Below are 22,410 nucleotides of genomic sequence, written 5' to 3'. Positions count from 1 at the left end.
TACCCTGGCTTCCCTGGTGAACGGCGGGCAAGAAGTTTGATACTCCTCCAGGCTTTTTCTTCTGCGCCAAAAACCCACCTGCAAGAATTGGAATGTTAATCATTGGGGAGGAGATGGTTACAGAGCTCCTACCATTAAGTCCTAGGGTGCTTGCTTCCCCATCTTCCTACTTGTTCCCCCATCGCTGAAGCAGCTGTGGCTCCCCACGCTACAGGAAGTCCTTTCTCTTTGATGGCTCCAGCTGGCTCCATGGCAGGGAACCACCTCCTCCTTTGAGATAATGAGCTGTGGAAACAGCAATCTTGGCTTCTGGTTGGGGTCTTCCCCACATCACTGGGCCTTCTGTAGGCCCTGGGGTCCCAGGGAGGTAGAACCATCGTAGAGAAAGCTGAGAAAGACAGAAAGTGAAGAGGACCTCTGAGGGGGCTGAGAAGAGACTCTGCATTTGGGGGACAGTGGCTCTTGAGGCACAGCAGGCATCTGAGCCAACTGGACAGGGAGGGTGTTGTGAAGGGGTAACTAGGAGGCGTGAGGCAACTGCCCTCTGAAGAAAGGCAGGCTAAGTAAGGTCCAGAAGGGCCTGGCCAGAGTCCCAACCCTTCAGCCGGAAAGCACCTCAGAATCAGTCCAGAGTTGTCTTGGGGCATGCTCAAAGCCCCCCAGCTGGGTAGTGACAGAATGGGGTTAGAGCCAGGTCTCCTGGCTTCCACTCTGGCGTTTTTTTCTCATCCCCTGCCGCCTCCCAGGGATGGGACCCATGGGAGAGTTCTTGGCCAGTCAAATCCTGGAAATCTCCCTTCACAGAGACTCCTGCTTGCCAGGCAGGGCTGGGCTTTCCTGGTTCTGACCGGAGGCCATTTAAACTCTCCAGTGCCAACTGTCTCCCTGTTTCTATTCATCCGCTTCCTGGGAAAGACGAAGTAGGGTGTTGGGTGGCCACGTGGGGACCTGTGATGCGGGAAGGGGTGATGGGCAGCCTGGGAGCCGGCCCAGCAGACCTCCCAGGGACAGTAGGCATGCTGATCCTTTTCTCCAAAGAGGGGGGGGGCGGGGGTGGAATCCGGCGACTTCTCAAGCCCTACGAATTCCTGCTGTCCCCCTCAGTCTGACCCTCGCCCTGCCCGTCTGGGCCAAGGCAATGCCCACGGGCAGAGCAGCGGGAAAAGGAGGGAGAGGCGGGTTTGCTGGTTTGCCTGGCCGGGCACAGAGAGCCGGAGCCCTGCCCGCCCCTCCTCTGCGGGCTGTCTCTGCTCACTCCTCTCCCCCTCTGTCCCTCCGGGCTGCTCGGGCGCCGCTGCTACTGTCCCCAACCCGCCCCGCCAGCCGTGCCAAAGGGCAGCGTGACTCACGGCGCTGCCATCAGCCCACGGCTTGCCCGCAGCGTATAAGGGCCGCCGGGGCGGGAGGTGGCCTGAGGCGCGCGGAGCATGGCCCGAGGCCCCGAGCGAGGCCGCGGCGACGCGGGCTGGGGGCTGCGCGGCGCCCTGGCCGCGGTGGCGCTGCTCTCGGCGCTCAATGCCGCGGGCACGGTGTTCGCGCTGTGCCAGTGGCGCGGGCTGAGCGCGGCGCTGCGGGCGCTGGAGGCGCAGCGCGGCTGGGAGCAGCGGGAGGACAGCGCCCTGCGCACCTTCCTGGCCGAGCTGAGCCGCGCGCCCGCGCCCGCGCCCGACGCCGGGGGCGCAGCGCGCAACAAGCGCAGTCACGGCGGGGAGCCCGCGTCGCAGGTCCGCGCCGAGAGCCACGACATGATGATGATGATGACCTACTCCATGGTGCCGGTAGGCGGGGGCTCGGCTCCCCGTGGCGCCCCCGCCGGGTGGGCGGCGGGTAGTGTGAGGAGAGAACCCCGGACGCCCTCACCTCCCCTGGCCAGATGGCGAGGGGCTGCGGAGAGAGGGCCTTGGGTGTGAGCTCGGCTGGGGATGTCACCTTGGCAAGCACCTTAGCCCTCTGGGGTCAGTTTTCCTGTCTGTTAAGCGGGGGCAGCGGGGGAGGGGGTAAGTCTTCCACCACCTACGTCCTTGAGTCTGCAGGTAAATGAGGGATGTAGGCAGTGTTTTTAAGAGCTTACTTTTCCTCTTACTTTGGACAAAATCTTTCACTTTCTGATGTGAAGGGAGCCACAGTGGCTCCCGGCCTCTGCTGTGCAACCCGTCGGGGCCCCGGAGAGCACGGAGGCGGCATTTCTGAAAGCGCGGGAGACTCTCCCTGGCCCACTCTAGGGATTTGCCTGTTCGCCTGGCCTGGGACCCCCACAAGATCGCCCAACCGAATTGTCTCACTGAAATGAAAACAATCGGCCCTCATTTTACCAACCACCTAGGGCGTTGTTGCGGAGAAAGTTGCTCTTGGGTCTAAAGCGGTTCCAAATGGGAGAATCAATATAGAAGAATTTTCCTAAAACCCAAGGTCAAAGCTGAGGTTCTTAACAGGGACTCTAGAAATTGCCAGGTTGTGCGCTGGCGGAGAGTGCATCTAGAAAGGGTCCGTAGCTTTTCATGAGATTTTCAAAGGGCCTCCATTGGCCTTCTCCCCCAAATTTTAAGAAACACTGCTCTAAAGAAAGTCTTTAAAGCAACGCCTCCAATATCTTTTTTCCCCCCAGTTTTAAGTTTCTTTGCTTTTGCTGATTTTAGCTCAATAGTTATCTAACTACTATACTTAGATCACATTGCATTTCTCCATTCCATTTCACTATCCATTACAACCACTATGGTCTTATTTCACTTAGTAATTACAAAGAGTTCAGTTGTCACCTCAAGTCAAGTGTGAGTCGTGCTTTGGAATCCTAAGTATTAGAAGATAAATCCACTTAAAGCTTCTGTTATCACAGAAGCTTTCAAATAGCTTAAGTGCTTTTAAAACTATGTGGAAGTATTACACACTTCAAACACATTTTTTGATAGAGGTCGAATTTTCCATTGCTGGCTTCATTTTTTTACCCGCGTTGTTTAAAAATTTGGCCCCAAGCAAAAATTTCAAAACACCTCTGTAATGAAGAAATCGCCTTAGTGAAATTCGCTTTTTCTCTTGACTCTCTACTGTGCATTTTGAGCATTTTTTGAAACCCTCCAAGAAGGATGCATCTGAGCATCAGCATCTTATGTTTTTAATCCTGCTTTTAAGGTAGAGGCTTATAAATCCAAATTGCAGCCTCTTCAGTCACTAACCCAAGAGAATGGAGAGACTCATTTCTGTGTTCATCTGAAAGTTAGATCTAACTACCACCACCTGCTGGGGGTCACAGGTCAGAGAGCAGAAACATCATATTTATCAGGCTGAGAAGCATTTGTAGATTATCACCAACTCCTCCCCCGCTTGCAGTAGGAATGCTTTGACCTTTGAGGGTCACTGAGGGAATTTCCATGCAGGCCAGGAGAAAGCAGCTATCACATTGCTAGCTTTCCTCTTGGGAGCAGTTCTCAAACAGTAGGCTTAGGGATCACCTGGGAATACATTTAAAATGCAGATTTCGGGGCTCCACCCTCAGACTTATCGAATCATAGATCATCTCCAGAATCAGCTTTCTTATCAAGTCCCCTGACCCCCATTCTCCCAGCCTACCACCCCTTGGTGAGTTTGATGCAGGTGGTCCAGGGGCCACGCTTTGAGAAACGCTACTCTAGACCACTACTTCTCTAACTTTAACATGCATATGAATATCTTGGGGATCTTGTTAAAATGCCGATTCTGATTCAGAAGGTCTAAGTTGGGGCCTGAGAGTCTGCATGTCTAACAAGCTCCCGCTGACACCAACACTGCTGGTCTGGGGACCACACTTTGAGTAGCACAGTTCCAGAGCAGTGGTCGCACAGTGAAATCATATGAGGAGCTTTAAACGTGACTGGTGCCTAGACCCCACCCCTGGAGATTCTGCATTAATTGCTAGGACTGCAGCCTGGGAGTGGATGCCCGCTCACCAGCGGGAAGGACCTTGGCCTGCCTGATGACCGTCAGCTGGGTTAAGCATCTCACGCTCACCAAGTCCCCCTTGAGGCCTCTGCTTCCAGCAGAGGAACCAACTTTACTGCTGAAAGCCTTTTATTTCAGCAATATTCTCACCACTTGGCTTTGCAAATTTTTCCCATCTTTATTCTCTGTTTTTTCTCAGAGCAGAGAATTATTCCCAGGAGGAAACAATTTTTAAAAAGGAACTTCCCCGGGGCACCTCTAGTAGAAAAGTTGCTGAGAGGGCAGTTCAGTACACTGCATAGAGGTGGGTGTGCACACTATGGTTGTGGTCTACACCTCCTCCCTCGTTTTCTAAGCACCAGTAGGTCTTGAAGGAGGGTGAGATCAGAGGTCTCCCACTGAGGTCCCGTGTCCTTAGAGATCTAAGAACAAAGAAATAAACTATATGCAAACTAATGTCAGCATTTCAAAAAGTCTTCCAGAATGGCTCATCTACCCAAGGTGAGCCTCCTCAAGCTGATGCTTCCAAGTTCTGTGCTTTTGGCTGAAGGCACATCAACTCAGCATGGTAATTCTGGTTAGCACACTCTGACCAGAAACTGGTTGGCAGCTGTAAATGACTTTGTTAAAAGGGCAACATACCTAATTATTACTTAAGTACAGTTAGTTTGGTACAGCTGAACACATTAAAGCTTTAAAAGTAAGTAGGTACTTTGCCAAAAAGTAACAAAAGGGGCCCTGGGCACCACGGAACTAGACCAGGAATGGGAACCCATCTGCCAGGAACTCTTGCAGGAGGTGCAGCTTCTGTTTAGTCTCCGCTCCTGCCCCGCCCCTCTTCTCACTTCTCCTCCCACTAGCTGCTCTCTGTCACCCCATTCTTCATGTCCCCCCTTTACTGATGTTCTGGGAGCTTTATTGTCCTGCCCAAAATCTAGCATCGAGCACCCAATAGGAAAAAAAGTTTTACTTCTCACAGTGTGCACCTTAACAAGCTCTAAATGGATCAAAGATTTACATTTTTAAAAAATGAAACTCTAAAATTACTGGAAGAAAATACGAGTAAGTTCATTTTTAACTTCAGAATGAGGAAGATCTTTCTTTCAAACTATAGCTCAAAAGCCGGAAGCAAATAATAAATAAATAAATTTAACTGCATTTAAAAAGCACACACAACAACAACAAAACTTCTGCATGACAGACAACAATAAAACCAAACACACCCACACCCACACTGTAAACAAAGGCAAAAGATAAATGACAACCTGGAAAAGAGCATTTGTAGCTCATATCATAGATACAGGGCTAGTCTGAATATATATAGCACTCCTGGAAGTCAATAAGGAAAACACCCCAGAGTTTAATAGGAAAATCAGCAACAGAAATAGGAATCCAATAGGAAAATGGAACAGACAGTTCTCAAGAAATAAATGCAAATGTTTCTTAAACATGTGAGAAAACATCACATGTTGATTTAAAAATGTAAGTTACAACTGCTCTGAAATTTTCACCCATGAGAGTGCCAAATCTGCAGAAATGTGACAACACGTTCTGTTGGGGAAGCTGAAGGAAACAGACATGCTCTTGCATTGCTGTTGGGAGTGCAAAATGACAACCTGTGTGGAAGGCAATTTGGCAAAACCTAAAAATTACAAATCCATTTGCCCTCTGTCCCAGTAGTCTCACTTGTGGGAATTTATCCTGCACAATAGACTTGGTCACCAATGAAAGGACATATGCACATCGTTGTTCATTGCAGAATATTTGTAAAAGCAAAAGACTGTTACCAACCCCTGTCCATCAATACAGGATTCGTTAAATAAACTGACCTAGACACTCCGGGTGGGCTGGGAGACTAGGTAGCTGTAAAAAAGGAATGAGGAAATTCTCTATGTACTGCTATCGGGACAATCTCCAGAAGATATTTTAAGTGAAGAAAGCAAGGCAGAGGAAAATATATATTGTATTGCCTTGTGTAAAGAAGAAGGGGAAAAATAAATGAAGAAACAAATAAAAGTACTTACTTAGGGAGGATGGGGATAAGGTAGGAATGAGCCTTTCACGGTATAGCTTTGTAGATGATTTTGACTTTTGAACCAGGTGATTGTGTTACTCTCATGGTAAATGGAAAGGCCATAAGCACAAGGTTACATGGCAGCAGCCACTAAGCTGGGGGGTGATAGGGCATGGTAGGGACTGTGCCAGCCTGAGGTTCCTGTACTCTTGTCTAAAGGAGAGGCTCTTGCTGATTGTTGCTGTACAAGAAAGAGAGCTCAGTGTGCCTTATCTTATGATTTTTTTCAAGAGAAGTAAAAATCTCACTTTTTATGTGAAATTGCTTGGCTTTTAAATATTGACAAAAATTCCAAAAAAATGTTTTTGATTAGCTGACAGAGTGTTGGCCAAACAACACTCACATTGTTAGGGGCCATGTTATGACTTCCAAGCTTAGTCTGCAGCAGTCTCATCTTATAATCATGAGTGGTTTTAAACAAAAATGGTTTTATTTAGCTCAACCACAACTCCCACCCCCTCCCTCAATTATTTTCCAGCCTGATTCTGAAAGGATAGTAGTAGCCGTCCCATAGTTATTGTTATTGTTGGTTGAGTGGCGAGATTTTTTGCATTTGGTTTGGTTTAGGTTTTGTTTTGTTTTTTGGCTGCTTCTAAAATCAACTCCAGCTTTGGTGGATGGAGATTTCCGTCACTGTGGCTTTTCAAAAGCATGTGCTCCAGTTTTGAGGGTAGTTCTCCAACCGTGTTAAGCAGTAATGCATTATTGTAACAAACATAGAGCTTTTCATGAGGACTGCTGTGTGGTCCTCTTACGTGGGTCTATAAATTATCTTGTTTATAGGGGAAAAAAATTACATTACCTATAGTCACAGCTCCTGTTTACATGGATGCTATATTTCCTTGAAGGCCCTAAGTTGGCTATGCCAGGGTTTACTTTTCTTTCCCAGCCCTTGGACTGAGTACTTCCATATGGTGTAAAAGCTGAAGTTTTAGACCAGGGGTTGGCCAACTGTAGCCTATGGGCCAGATCCAGCCCACTACTTGTTTTTGTACAGCCCACAAAGTAAGAATGATTTTTATGTTTATAAATGGTTAGGAAAAAAATCAAAAGAAGAATAATATTTCATGACACATGAACATTATATGAAATTTGAATTTCTATAACTGTAAACAGAGTTTTATTGGAATACAGACATGCCCATTTGTTTACATATTATCTGTGTGTACTTTTGCATGAAAACAGCAGAGTTGAGCAGCTGTAACAGAGACCATATGGCCTAAATGCTTTCTGCCTTGTCCTTTGTAGGAAGGCTTGCCAATTCTTCAAATAGACAGCTGTCCGCTGGAGCAAAGGGACACCAGGGTTGTTCCTTTGGAGAGCCCAAGCTCCTAAGTCAGGGTTGTTCTAGCACTGGGTTAACTCTGGACCAGAAGACCTACCCCAAGGAGACGGCATCCAGGACACAGCCAATCTGAGAGTGTGGTTCCACTCGAGAGGGAAGCTGTAGGCAGGGCTGAGCCAGGCCCCCACGGCTTGCTCCTCCTGGGCTGGCTCCCCAAGTCAAGAGCAGTCAATGTTAGGACAGCGTTTAACCACTCGTTAACCTCATACCTAGGCCTTATCGCAAACCCCATCTGTTCTCTTCAATTGAAGGGGAGAGACTTATACTCCATTAGGTCCTGAAGTACAGCGCGGGCCCAGATGAGAGATCAGAGGCCTGATACAGCAGGGCACAAAAAGACAGGGCAGCCAGTCATAAATGCCCACACAGAGCCTGGGAGGTGGGTTTCTGTGGCCTTCCTCACAGCAGCCTAGGCACCTGGGCACTTGGAATGTCACACCTGACACCATGTGGTTGGTCTGCATGTCAGAAGCCATTTCCAGGCGTCAGTTAAGAATGGGAGAGAACTTGGGGGGCTGGCCCGGTGGCGCAGCGGTTAAGTTCGCACGTTCCCCTTCAGCGGCCCGGGGTTTGCTGGTTCGGATCCCAGGTGTGGACATGGTACCACTTGGCACGCCATGCTGTGGTAGGCATCCCACATATAAAGTAGAGGAAGATGGGCATGGATGTTAGTTCAGGGCCAGCCTTCCTCAGCAAAAAGAGGAGGATTGGCAGCAGTTAGGGCTGCTGTCAGGGCTAATCTTCCTCGGAAAAAAAAAAAAGGAAAAGCAAAAAGAAAAAAAGAATGGGAGAGAACTTGAAGCTATGTCTCTGCTGAGATTGTGTCTGGTGTTGGTACTGTGAACACACTCATAAACCTAACTTGCGTATCAGGTCATGATGGTACGTTGAGGAAGACAGGAGAGAGCTGGCCTCTTAGCTACATCCTTCTGACACTTTCTTCATCAACACGTGCAAATAAACCATTCAGCACTGATATAGAGCTGTCATGATTCTCTAAGGACATATGTAAGAAACAAGTGGGTCAAGACAGAGCACCTGGACCCATGAGAACTGGGCAGTTGTGTTGACCACATGAAGGGCATTGAGCCTTCTGGACCTGCTCCCAGACCATGGAGCTATGGAAAAGCCCCTAGGCTCTTTCTAGCCAAAGCAGCAGAGGTGAGGGCAGCAGGAGCAAGCCCGCTGAGCCTTTACAGCCTGAGGTGGATGGACCTTGTGGGGCCTGGGGAATTTTCCACTGTCATCTTTATCTGCTGTTTCCCTGCCTTTCCTTCAGCCTTCACTGCCACTATGCCAGAGATAAAATGGATTTTTCCCTTTGGAACTCAAAGCCATGTGCCCCCCTGGAAAAGTGCCACTCCACTCTGGGGAGACAGCAGAACCTCACAGACCACCCACTAGACCACAGGCTGAGAGATCCTTAGGCAGAGGGCCTTTCTGGGTGAGTTCCAGAGCAACTTCTCAGATCACCAGTCCTTCACTGCCAAGGAGTGATTCATTCTCCCCGGTACCCTTGTCCTAGGATCTCTCTGTGCTTGGTCTAGGTCACTTCCCATGGTGCTGCTGTTGTTTGCAGCCCTTGTGTGCCTGCCCTTAACTTGAGCAACCTGAATTCATTCTTTCCTGTTAGGTTCCCAGCCAAATTCTCTCTCCCTGATGCTTCCCTGAGGTACGTGGTGGTGGTAAGCAGTGTGGTCCCGGGAGTCAGACAGATTCACATCCTGGGCCCACAGCTTGGTAGCTGAGTGACCTTTGGCAAGTCTTTCAACTTCTCCAAGCCTCAGTTTCCTCGTCTATAAGACTGAGATAATAGTACCTACCTCATGGGGTTGTTAGGTTTAAAGGAGATGATGTAGGTAAAGTACAGTGCCTGGTATGGTCAGGTTCCCAGTAAGTGTTCATTGTTGCTGTTATTAAGATTAACCACTATGACATTATCATTAGCCCTTCTTGCCCCGTGCTCCCAGCATCTTGTTTCTGGGTTTACTCTTTATCTCCACTTCCTTCAGAATGCCGAGTCTGTTCATCTGTGCTCCTATCAGCTGCTGCTTCGGGACAATATTTGGCATCTTGAAGCCTGGGTTGGCATCACACCAGCCTAAATCATCTTGTCACTGACAACAAAACAGAGTCAGCCTCGATGCGGTAACAGGACTTCTGCAGCATCACAGGGCTCTCTAGGCCCTCACCCCTCCTGCGGGGCCGCTGATGAGGTTTGACACTCACTAAGAGGGAGTCGTCTTCACCCCCTTTCTGACTGGCTCAGCTATTATTAACTTCTACTGATCCCTGTCGCTGGCAGTCCTGAAAAACTTTTGGGTTCTTTCATTTGGAAAATTGAGAAAATGTGAGTAGAAGGTAGAGCAAAAACGTCTAAGGAAGGAGAACAATTTACCTCTTGGGGGTCTCATGTTCTCCAGGACGTGGTTACCTGTGCGAGAACTAACAGAACAGCTTTTAGATCTGATAAAACACACTTATCTGGGGAAAAAAAAAAGAAGACATTCCTTTTGTTCTCTACATTCCTCAAACTCCCCTCCCCTTCCCACCAAAACGAAGAAATCCTTGGTGAAATCTAGTTGACATTCAAGCTTAATTTACATGCATTTTATCTGCAGACTAAAGGTCATGTTGTGTGAAACAAGCTGAAGCTTTTAGGTTGTGATTCTGCTACAAAGGGAGCATTTTTCAGCCCATCAGTTGCTTTTATGTAGCTCTTTGAGTTTTAACAGCTCTATGTTTAACTAGATATAATTTACTTCTAGTTTCACTGAAGTTCAAGACACAATTTTCGTTACTGAAAGGTAGAGTTAAAACAAGAAGACCAACTGAAGATCATTTAAAATGCAATCAGTGGAGTTTGTTCTGAATGTAATAGAGAGGGTAACCCCTTCCTCTGTCACTCAGAAAAAGTTTCTCTTGCTCACCAAAGTGCCAGGAACTTTGAAGGCCCTGCCCGGGCTGTATGTAAGAACCGCGAAGTACTTGGAAATGTGTTGAGGATAATTGTACCCAAGCTAAAATGATGAGCTGACAACTGCAAGATTAATTCCCCAGTTTTTCAGTAACTTAGTGGGTGAGTACTGGAGTCTGGAATCCTTTTCACTAGAAGGTAGAAAGTGCCTTCTCCCTATAGGCAACACTTGAGGACCTTGGAATCAATCCCTGTGAACAGGAAGACCTTTAGAGGAAAATCCCTTACAGTGAGTTGTGTGATGAGCATCAGGGCAGTCAAGAAGAGAGAAAATCAACCCTCACTATAGTGATGAAGGAAGGTTTCACGGAGGAGACAGAACTTGAAATGGGCAATGTAGAGTTGGTGAGATTTGGGGCGAATCAGAAAAGGAGGGCGAATCATTCCAAGTACAGACAATAACTTCAGCTAAGGTCTTGGGACTGGAGTGAAAATGGTACAGGCTGGAAGAGCAAGAAGCCAAGCAGCCCTTCCTGCACTGAGGAGTTTGGGCTGGCAGGAAGGGTTGACTAGGTGAGAGAGAGCCTTGAATTTCAACTTTTGAGAAGTTGAGACTAAATCCACTGGGCAATTGGGAGCCATTGTAGACTCCTTACTGGGGAGAGTCATGAAGACAGTGGTTTTGTAGGACTGGTCTGGTGGTAAAGTAAAGACTGGAGAGGGAAGAAACCAGAGGCAAGAAGAAAGTTAGTAAGTTATGGCACTAGTCCAGGCAAGAAATGATTCATGTCTAGCTAAGGTGATGGCATCAGAAATGGAGAAGATATATACCCTAGAAATATCCAGAGAGAAGAATAAATTGAGCTTAATAACTCATTGGATATAAGAAAGAGAAAGGAGCCATCTGGTCCAGATCCATCTGACACCATGAATCATGTTGGCATTGTGGACAGAAATGAGGAAACACTGAAGTGGGTTAGTTTAGAAGTGAGGATGTTGAATTTGTTTTGAGACTGAATATGAGATGAAAAGAGAAGAAAAGAGGGAAGGAACTGAAAAATGAAAGAGTATTCAAGGAAAGGGGAGCATCTGAACTCTGTCTTCTCCATTAGAGAGGTCTTTACAAGTCTAAAGAAAAAGGCAGACCCCAAAATCTCTGCAATGAGCAATGGAATCATACTGTATGTTTTCTCCTGGTTCCCCTATTAGCTGTGTGACCTTTGACAGGTCAGTCAACCTCTCAGTGTCGCAGTCCCCTCATCCTTAAGAAGACAATGATAGCAGTAACCACCTTAGGTATCATCACAAGGACGCAATTCAATCATCCATGCAAAGTCCTTAGCATGGTGCCTAGAACTCAATGTGTGCTACCTTAGAGTTACTGGATTCGAGCATTTCTCAAATGCTTCCTTTCTGTGCTTCAGGGAATTTTGAAACCTTGTGATAAAAAGAATGGCGATAGAACCAACAGAACTTGCCAGAGAAAGGGCAGGGCAGATTCTAGGATAACTGTAAAATTCAGAGTCCTGGTGATTGGGGCAACACACAGACCTCTAGAAAGAATGCTCTTTCCCAAATTGTCTTTTTTTCTGGTTAATGGATCCAAAAGAAAAAATATATTTTGGATATTGGATTTGGGGAAATTAATTATACTAAGCATAATTTGCAAATATTTTTATTCATGTTCAATGTGAACTCATGTATTCACTCTTTTCAGTAACCAAATCTTTTAGAACCCCACAGGAATGGCATGTTTGTCAGACCAACGGTCCCATCTAGCCAGTGTTCCAATGCTAACAGCATCAACAATTGTTTCGTGGGTGAGCATCTCTCTGGACCTCTAACGACCGCCTCCAAATGTTTTCTGGAGAGCCCACTTGTGGCTATTCCCTGTGCTGAGGAGGAGGGGGCTGAGCAGGGAGTAGGTTGACAAAACATCTTCACAAATGTTTTTGCTGTGTGCAAAGAATGCCACAGGGCAGAGTTTGGGGGTAATAGTTTAAGTCTTTGTCTATTCCCCTAACATCTGACAAGTTACTTAACTATGGTTTCTGTACACTTTTCTAACTATAGGGTGGGGATAAGAATGCTTAGATAAAAATCAGAAATTATCTGAAGATGCTTGTTGAAGGGAACAATGTGAGCACAAAATATTGTTATTGACAGTTAGTGAAGGATTATTCCCACAGCACTCCTGCTTCAGAAAACTCCATTAGAGGCCGGGAGGGGGACAAGTGATTCTCAGCTCACTTCAAAACACTCGTCTCTTCCTCCCCTCACTTCTTCAGTACTTATTTGTCTGTGTCACACAACTAACACTTTGTGCACAGTTTTAGTCTCTAATTTGTCACCTTTAGTCACCTTGTCTCTTTAAATATATTTCACTGTTCTCTGCTATGCCTCTCGTGAGGTATTCACTGAATACTCTTCACTGATGAATTCATCCACAACTCAATAAGTGCGGATATAAACGAAGGTCTCTGCCAGTTTCTGAATCGGGTTTCTTGCCATGCTAAGAGTTTTGAAGTATTTTTTAAATTCCTCTTCAGAACTCATGCTACCCACCCAACAGGAGATGGTGTCAGGTATTGGTAAGACTGGCTTAGAAGCCCACTCTACCTGTCAGAGATTCATTCATTCATTTGACATATAGTTACTGAGCACACACTGTGTCCTGGGCACTATTGTGGGTATGCAAGAAACAGTATGAACAAAACATACCAGTCCCTGTCCTCTTAGACTTTATGTTCTGTGGGGGAGGGGCAGACAAAAACCAAAGTAAATTATCTGCAGCATTAAAAGGTGATAAGTTCCATGGGTAACAATAAAGCAAGGGTGAGGATTAGGGCGGGGGAAGGAGAAGATGCAATTATAAGTCATGTGGGTTGGGAAGGTCTCACTGAGAAGGTGACATTTGAGCAAGAACTTGAAGGAGTAGGAAGTGAGCCATGTGGATATCTGAGGAAGGGCTGTTCAGGCAGAGGGAACAGCAGTTGCAAAGGCCCTGAGGTAGGAGAGTGTCTGGAGAGCTCAAGGAACAGCAAGGAGACTGAAGCAAAGTAAGTGGGAGGGAGTAGAGGGAAAGGAGGTCAGAAAGATAATTGGGGGGAGGAGGAACAAGGGGACCAGTTGATGTAGGCCCTTGCAGGCTGTTGTAAGGACATTGGCCTTTATGGGGAGTCATTGGAGGACTTTAGGCAGAGGAGTGACATGATCTGACCTGCCTCTTCAAAGAATCGCTATGGTGAGACTCCATGTGGGCAGGGCAGGCAGTGGGAACAGGGAGGCCATTTATATAGCTATTCCAATAATCCAAGTGAAAGAAGGTAGTGGCTTGGGCCAGGGTGGTAGCAGTAGAGATGGTAAGAAGAGGACAGTGTCTAGATATGTCTGATGGTCGAGCTGATGGAATTTGCTGACAGCTCGAATATGAGGTGTGAGGGGGGGAAAAAAAGAAGTTAAATGATTTCAAGGTTAGTGGCAAGCAATGGAAAGATAGAATTGCCATTAACTGAGATGGCAGAACTGCAGATGGAACAGGTTTCTGTGTTGGGTATGTTAACACTGAGATTTCCATTAGATGTCCAAGTGAAGATGTCGAAGAGACAGCTGCATACCAGAGTCTGGGAGGGGGTCCTAGTGGGAGGTGTGCTCAGGAAAGAGTAGAGATGCTGAACATGAGAATATTCATCATCTGGACATGGGGAGGCTCTAGCCAAGAGTCAATCTCCTCCTTAGTAAGCCCAGACTTTTTTTTTTTTAAAGCTCTTTTATAAGCAATCAAATTAAATCAATTAACTGTATTGCAAGCTTTTTGCACTCAGAGATTTTGTCTTACCTTTATAAGCACAGGGCCCAGCTTATCAAGTGTTTCCTGTTGAATAAATACTAGTGGGAGGGAAAAGACAAATCCTCAAACACTTATGACACGATGACACAAAGCAAAGGATAATAGGACCCTAAGAGAAGTAAGAAGAAAACCCAGTGGGCGATCAGGAAAGGTTTCAAGAAGGAGGTGGCGTTTGAGCTGAGACTTGAGTTATGGACAAGACTTTAGAAGGGAAGAAGGCCCTTGAACAGCAGGTTGTTCATTTTGGTTTGAACATGATCTAGATAGACATAAAAATGCCTGAAAAGTCTTTGCCTTCATTCTTGAAAATTATTTTGAGTATAGAATTAAATATATTTTTTCTCTTCAGTAATTTAAAGATGTTACCCCACTATTTTCTCACTTGCATTGTTTCCAACGAGAACCCTTCTGTTATCTTTGCCTTTCTTTGTACAGATTATGTCTTTTATTCCTCTCTCTGCTCCTAAGATTTTCCCTTTATTGCATATTCTAAGCAGTTTTATTATGATATGCTTTAGTTTCATTTTCTTCAAGTTTCTTGTGCTTGCATTTCATTGAGCTTGTTGGAAATATGGGTTTCTAGTCCTCAGTAAAATTTGGAAAATTGTCTGCCATTATTTCTTCAAATATTTTTCTGCCCTCCATGCCAGCCAGGGCCTCTAATTAGACATGATTGGGCTACTTGAAGTTGTTCCACAGCTTCACACATCACTGATGATCTGTTCACTTTTTGAGTCTTTTTTCCCCCATGTGTTTCATTTTGGTTATTTCTCTAGCTACGTCGTCAAGTTCACTAGTCTTTCTTCTGCTATGTCTAGTCTGTTCTTAACCCCATTCAGTGTATTTTTCATCTCTGATGTTGTCATTTTCCTTTCTAAAAGTTTGATTGGGTGTTTTTTATTTTTTGTTTCTATTTAACATGTTCAATCTTGCCTCTAGCTTCTTGAACAATTGGAATACGGTTAAGAGAACTGTTTTATTGTCTTTGTCTACTAATTCCTTCATTTATGTCACTTCTAGGTGAGATTCAATTTATTGATCTTTCTTCCTCATTCTGGGTTGTGTTTTCCTGCTTCTTTGCAGGCCTGGTAATTTTTTACTGGATGCTAGACATTGTAAATTTTACCTTGTTGGATGTGATAGCTCAATTAGGCACTCTTTAATTATCAAGGGAAAGAAACACACAGCCTTGGATAAGTTTCCCATAGCCGACCATCCCAGGAACTACACATTCCAACCTCAGCCCAAAAAGATCCTACTGTTGGTTTAGCACTCAAATAAGAAATTAAAGGAAAAAACAAAAAGAACAGAAAAATCCGGCTTGAAACAAGGATGTTCAGGAAAGGAAAGTGGCCATTTCTCTTTTCTGTTGGGAGATGAAGAATACACTCATTCATAGCTTGCGTCCCACATATAAAGTAGAGGAAGATGGGCACGGATGTTAGCTCAGGGCCAGTCTTCCTCAGCAAAAAGAGGAGGATTGGCAGCAGATGTTAGCTCAGGGCTAATCTTCCTCAAAAAAAAAAAAAAAGACCTGGGACATCTGTTTAAAATGCTGATGTCTGGGCTCCACACTGCATCTCCTGAATCAGACTTGATGGAGTTAAGCTTGGGAATCTGTATGTAAATTGCTCTCTAGGCAATTGTAGTACACTCTAAATTGGAGAATCACCAGTGTAGAATTACGCCAGGTTGGGTGGGAGATGGGATTAGAAACTTGGTAGTTTGACGTTTAAAAGAGGAGGGCCTGTCCCAGGACAGGTTGGATCCCCAGCACCAGGGAGGGGCTGCAGGTGTTTGATTATGGTGAGGGTGAATATTTTTTCATTTGTTTATTGGTGATTTGAATGTTTTTCATTGTGTGAGATTTGTTCATTCATGGTTTAGCTCATTTTTCAATCATTTTTTATCTTTTTCTTATTAATTTATGAATACCCTTTACATAGGAAAGTTATTAGCTTTTTGTGTATTATACATGTTGCAATATTTTTCCCTCCATAATGATTATAATGTTTATTGAGAACTTAGAACTTGCCAGGCGCTATTCAAAGAGCTTTAGGTATGTATGTCAAAAACATCCTAATCCTGATAACAGTCCTATGAGATCATTACTATTATTATCGTCATTATTATTCCCAGACAGGTCACTGAGGCTTAGAGAGATTAATTATCCTGTTCGAGGTCACAGAGCCAGCAAGTGAAGGAATTGGAGTTCAGATCAGATGGAGCTGTGTCTGACTCCAAAGCCCATGTTCTGTATATCACACCTTCTGGCCTTGGGTTCTATCTGCCTTTTCATTTTGTTTATAGTTTTTTGTGGGGAGGGGCATTGAAAAATTTTCATTTTCGCGTTGTCAAATCTATAACCCATTTATGGGTTCTTCATTTGCTTTTATCTTTAGAATGTTCTTCCCTGCCTCAGGATCTCAAGATCAAATAGTCGCTTCTATTTTCTCATAGTTATATATAATTTCGTTTGAAAATTATTCCATTATATTCGCATGTGTTTAAAATAAAGATAAAATAGCCCTTCCTCTTTAAGAAACAATTGACCAGAATAAGTTGTAAAGTTGCTGGACTTGAAAATAGGCAATACACTACAAAACAACTTTTTAAAAATAAAGTACAGACAAGGATTTGAGATGAGTAACGATTTTTAGCTGCTCCCTTTTTTTATATGCCTGGGCGAGCCATCTCAGGAAGCCATGCAGCATCCAGTAGCTAGAACATCACATCAGCTCTGCGTTTGACTTCCAACCTGGAGGAAGCAAGATCTGAGCCCAGGAGGTGCCGGGAGAACATGTCCTGAGCCTCCTCTGAGAATGGCCCAGCATTTCTGGTTCTGGAGCTGGGTCAGCCAGTTGGTGCCACAGGTGTCCTTGCTGCCAGCAGCTCTTCACCAACTTGTCAACAGGAGGAAAAGCAAAAGGACTGGCCATTCCTGACAGGCAGTAGCTTGAACTGCGGTCAGGACAAGACTGAGCACCTGGGGCTTGCTGACGCCTGAGGGGCTCCCGGTGGAAGAAGGGAAAGGCTTAGGAAGGGGGTTCTAATGACCAATGACCGTTTATATTTAGTGGGTTAGGGCACTTAGTGATTTGTATCTGGCTACTTTTATAAATCCTATTCTGTACTACATTTTGAATTTAGTTGATAAACCAAGCTAGTAATTGGACTTTAGTTAAATACTTTTGTTAAAATAGTATGAATTGATGATTTTTCAAATGTAGAATCAGCTGACCTATGTTCCAGTTGTGAACAAATATGTTTCGATAACACCAGTATGAATATACACAGTTGTTTTCATAAGGACGCCGTCATTTGCTCCTCACAGCCATTCCCTGGGGTAAATACTGTCATGGGTCCTATTTAGTCAAGGGGCTGGGGAGTTGGTGCAGGGTCCTGTCTCCTCTCAGCTTGGCAGATCCCCTCTAACCTCTAACATTTCTCTTTATCTCTTGTTCTGAAGAAAGACCGGGCAGGTCCCATATAGGCAACCTAGAGGCTCCAGCCCTCCCTCCCCAGGGGGCTATTACAAGGCACCAAGCCACTGCAGGGCACAAGCATCACATGGTAGCTACCAAAGAAAAATGCATGGTTAGAGAAAATATCTAACTGATAAGTAACCAGTTTCCCAACTTACTCAAGATGGACCGTTATCGTTAACACCATCATTATCTTTAATTTTAGTGACTTAATTATATAATTTTCTATAATTATAATTATGACTGACTATAAGTTTAGTGCAGTTAACAAGAAACAGCCATCCATCCCTAAATTCCACCCCATCCCACCGCCGTTTGACCTGGGTCAGAGCCTGAAGAAGGTCTCAGAGCACGCTTGGAGGAGGAAATGCTCCTTCAAAGACTTCTGGGGTGCATTTTCAGATGTCCCCAGGGTGAACAAATGTTACACTGGGATGTTTCCCAAGGCCCTGATCCCAGCCGAAAGTAGTTTTGCCAGAGACATTGGGTGAGGGCCTTTGTTGGTCTCACCCGCTTCCAGCTGGGATTGTTGAGGAGTCCTGGGGCCACACAGAGCCGCTTCAGCTTCTGCGACTTCCCAGCTTTTGTATGCAAGACGGCTGGCCAAGGCTGTGGGTGAACTCCAAACCAACCCTCGTTAATTACTTGTTCAGCATTGTATTAGAGAATCTGGGCAATGACTGAGGCAGGGTGAGAAGGAGGGCCACAGGGGGCTGCACCATCTCCAGGAATTCACTTCAGCCCGCCAGAGCTTATACGCAAAAGAAATGCCTTTGAGATAAGTAGTCCAACCCGTGTTCCTTGCGAAGCAGGCTGGCCTCCAGCCCATCCTGATCCAGTCAGCAAAGCAGGAGGAGCTGGTGAATACCACGTGTTTTCCCCATGGCCTTGTGTCTTCATGAATGTCTGAGATTCCTTTACAGGGCAGCATCTCGGTCTCTGCCTGGCTGACCCAGCCCTAACCAGCCCTAACCAGCCCTGGGTGCAGAGTTCATGCGGGTGCCTCTACTCCAGAGAGCGTGGAAGGTTTGTGTTATTCCCCTATGGACCAGGGCACATCAGATGTTTCCGGTTTTGCAGTGATGTTCATGTGGGCTGTCTTGGGGATCCTAATAGGATAACCCCAGCATCTCCAAGCTCCTGTTTTCTAAGATTAGTGGAGTGTCTACCAAAATAAAGTTATCCTAAGCAAGCAGGCACAAAGAGAAACAGGTGATCACATGCTAGATGGCCAACTCCCATAAACAATGTTCCCCTCCGTCAGAAAGGAATCATTTCATTGGTTGAGAAGCACATTCCCCTTCCAGTTGAGTGAGTAATCAATAATGAAGTTTTTATTGAGTACCTACTATGTGCTGGATGCCTTTCTAATGCTGGGAAAGGGAGTGGATGAGTGAATGCGGCAACAGTAAAAGGATGAAATAGTACCTGTGATAAGAGCCTCTCTGGTTAGAAGGCAGAGTAACACATGCAAAAGTGTGCCAACAACCAGCCACACAGTGATGCTGCTGGGCTCAGGAGGCGCAGTCCATGGGAATCGGGGTCTTTGGGGAAGGCTAGGCAGGATTCAGCTGGGCTCCGAGGATCCCAGGCGGGACAAACCAACAGGAGCACTCAGCTCCCAGGCCACTGATGTGGGATGGCCAGGGCTTGCTCGCTTAAGCTGACAAGTACCTGGACCTTTGGCCGATCTTCCTGTGGGGCTGCAGGGAGGAAGTCATGCCCCAGAATTTCACACCCCTGTGCAAGGCAAGCCCTACCTTCCAGCTGGGGTTTGCAGATTGTCGTTACCAGGTCTTGGCCCCAGTGTGAATTCCTGCCTTTTCCAGGGATGAGTCCAGGGGGGCTGACCAGCCCCCCATCCCCCCACCCCGTCCCCGTCCCCGAGGGATTCCTCCAACACCAGTAGTTTAACTTTCAAGTGCAAGCAGCTGGCCCCGTCTCTGCAGTCGAAGGAGTCTCAGTCAATGGCAGGCTGATCATCAGCTCCCCGGACCTGTTTCTAAAGGATCATTTGCATGAATGTAATAACAGCAATTTGCATAATTAGGGAGCGTGTGAAGAGTATTCAATTGTCTCAGAAAAAAGGAATTTCAGCTGTAAAATATGTCAGATCTGAAAGGTGACAGAATTTTCACAGCGTTCCAGCTTGCAAACTGGCGTCTGTACTTGGGGAACGTCGGAGAAACCAGGACAGGACATAGTTTTAGCCTCCTGCAAACCAGTGCAGCTGGTGGTGATGGGCAGGTTTGCTCTTTACTTTCTCATGAATCAGTCCTGAGAGGAAAAGGTGAGAGGAAGGGAGTTCAGGAGGACAGCCAGCCAACTGCCGTGAGTTTTGTGTTCCGATGAGCAGTGGCAGCTCACCGCTTTCGGCTCTATTCACTCTGACGAGAAAGGAACACTTTTGATTAAACCTTTCACTTTTGCACAGAAAAGATTTCGTGAAATTGATGCATTTTTAATGAGTAAAAATCTGATATCCTGTTCATATTCGAAGTAAACTAAAGCAAAAATTTGCATTTCAAGTTGAATTCAGACAATTCCTTTGGCAAAGGCTAAGCAGCATGAAAAAGTAAAGGGGGTGGGGAACAGTCCTCAGCTCTGGAAGCCAGCTTGCTGGGTGAGCCTGGGCCAGCCACTCCACTGGCTTCCTCTGGAACTTAGCTTTCTCATCCCTTCTCCTGTGACTCCAAGCCTCTGGGTGTCCCTTTCCACCTCCTAACTACGCCCCCCACCCTGCACCCCCATTCCTCTGGTGGGAGCAATTTGAAATCACCTGTCTAGTCCAACTCTCTCATTTTACAGATAAGTAGCTGAGGCCAACCCCACCCCAGTTCACCCAGAGCAGTTCCATTTTCATTTGTTTTATCTATTAGAGTTTGGCAATTTATGTGGGAAAAAGACAGATTTTATGGCTAATGAACAATTTGAAAATCACTGGACTTGTTCAACTGCTCTAGTTCATTCTATGTAGATTTGTCTAGAAGCAACAGAAATCTATCCAAGTTATGCCAAGTGATAGGGGTAAATGAAGGCACAATATTTGGGTTCCCAAATTAGACCCGTCTTTTAGGTTCACATAATGTTTGCACACTCTTTTCTCTCTCTCTCTCTCTGAATTACTAAAAATACACAAAGTGAAAATCACCCTTTATCCTAATATATCTTTTAAAACTATGTAAACTAAGTGAAAATCCCCTTTTCATTCCTTAGTCTCCATCTCCAGGAGAAAAAAAAAAATCTCAGTTAATGATTGGGTTCACGACCCTCCCAACTTTTCTTTGTGCTTATGCAGACATATCTAGATTCTTTTTTCAACCAATGAGCTGCATTGTGTTACATGGCTTGGGCTCACTGTGTTCACTCACCAGAATGCCAAGACCGTCTTTCCAGATTAGATCTAGATTAGATAGAGATCCACCTCATTCTTTTTCGTCTGTTTAATAAGCACCTTCTTGATGGACGTTTGGGTTGCTTGCATGTTTTTGCCATCACAAACAGTGTTGCCGTGAGCATTCTTGTGCAGATGTCCTAGTATACTCTTCCTGCAAGTGAGATTCCTAATTCACAACATTTTCTTTCTAATGGATACTGCCAAATTAGGTCCCCTCTCTTTTAGTTGAATTTAAAACCAGCTCTTGGCCTCTGATGCCAGGTAGGTTAGCAAGAAATCTGTTCTTTTTCTCCTCAGGCCCCTTCCTTGCCCTTGAATTGCCCAAGATCCAGAAGTTCTACTAATTCAGTGAGACCCGGTCTCTGTACAGAGAGAAAACTGGAAGGTCTGGTGAGGCTGCTCTTTGGACCCATTTTGGCTGTCTTTTCTCCCACTGCTACCATATATTGTCAATCTGAAAGCAAGTCTCCATGCAGTGTCCTATGTCCCCGTCCATTGCTGCATTGATCTGCTCCCTGGGGAGATGACTCTGATGTACTGGCATTTCCTCTGGGGAGATGACTCCACCTCCTCAGTGACATGCTGACCAAGGGTACGTTAAGCCTGAGCTCTTGTGGGTGCCGTTCTTTCTGTTGCGCTCAGGTCATTGTTCCTATGAAATATGTCCTCCAAGCTAGAGTGGCTGCGTTGGGAGGGACTTCCCATCACTGCTGAGGACTTCTTCCTGCACCTCACCCACTCTCTTCCCAACACCATTGGATTCTCACATCATAAACCCAGGTTAGCAATTTGTTGTCTCCTCTCAAGGCAAGCTCTCCCGTGGAGAGCATTGATGTGCTTCCCGACTTCAACGCTATCTCCCCAGGGGAGAAGTTCTAGGCCTGGAACCAGGCGCTGTTCTATGCACAGGGGATACAGACAAAAGAGAGAACAAGTTCTCCTGCTCTCAAAATGCTTCCATTCTTTGTGGAGCGGGGGCAGGTAATAAATAAATGCATACATAAATAAGATAACATTGGCTAATGATAAGTGTCACCAAGACAAAGAGTTGGATGAGCTGATGGGGAGTGGCTGCTGGGGCTACTTTTAGTTGGGGAGTCAGAGAACGCCTCCCTGATGAGGTGACATTTGAGCTGAGGCCTCAGTGAAGATGTAGGCACAGCATCCACACACGGCAGAGGCCTGTGATGATGGCCAGTGTGACTGGAGCAGAGTGAAGGGAGGGAGGGATGGGAGACCACCTGGAGAGGGAGCATGGCCACCTCATGGATGGATCGTACCTGACGCCCCCAGGACAACGAGCTCTGAAGCCTCTTCCAGCTTCAACATTCTCGAATCTTACATCCAGATTTCTTGTTCCTTTGCTTATTGCTTCCTAACAGCTCTTAAGAGACCAGCCCTTCGCAATTATGTTCCTGACTGTGTTTCTC

The 22,410-nt window shown here is 45.9% G+C and overlaps 1 protein-coding gene across 2 annotated transcripts in view; it reads left to right on the top strand.

The window, feature by feature from the left end:
• Nucleotides 1–1,269: 1,269 nt before the first annotated feature.
• GLDN (gliomedin) overlaps nucleotides 1,270–22,410 on the top strand; it is a 51,033-nt gene continuing 29,892 nt past the window's right edge. The window contains exon 1 of one of the 2 annotated variants that reach the window (XM_070624385.1): nucleotides 1,270–1,778. In XM_070624385.1, coding sequence (XP_070480486.1) covers nucleotides 1,428–1,778 — 351 coding nt within the window. In that variant the 5' untranslated portion in view covers nucleotides 1,270–1,427. Of the gene's footprint in view, nucleotides 1,779–16,104; nucleotides 18,610–22,410 lie in introns of those variants that run through there. The other variant, XM_070624389.1, reaches the window with a different exon arrangement.

The sequence above is a fragment of the Equus przewalskii genome, chromosome 1 (genome assembly GCF_037783145.1).
Source record: "Equus przewalskii isolate Varuska chromosome 1, EquPr2, whole genome shotgun sequence".
Classification (NCBI taxonomy): Eukaryota; Metazoa; Chordata; class Mammalia; order Perissodactyla; family Equidae; genus Equus; species Equus przewalskii.
This window is presented reverse-complemented; position numbering and strand designations above follow the sequence as displayed.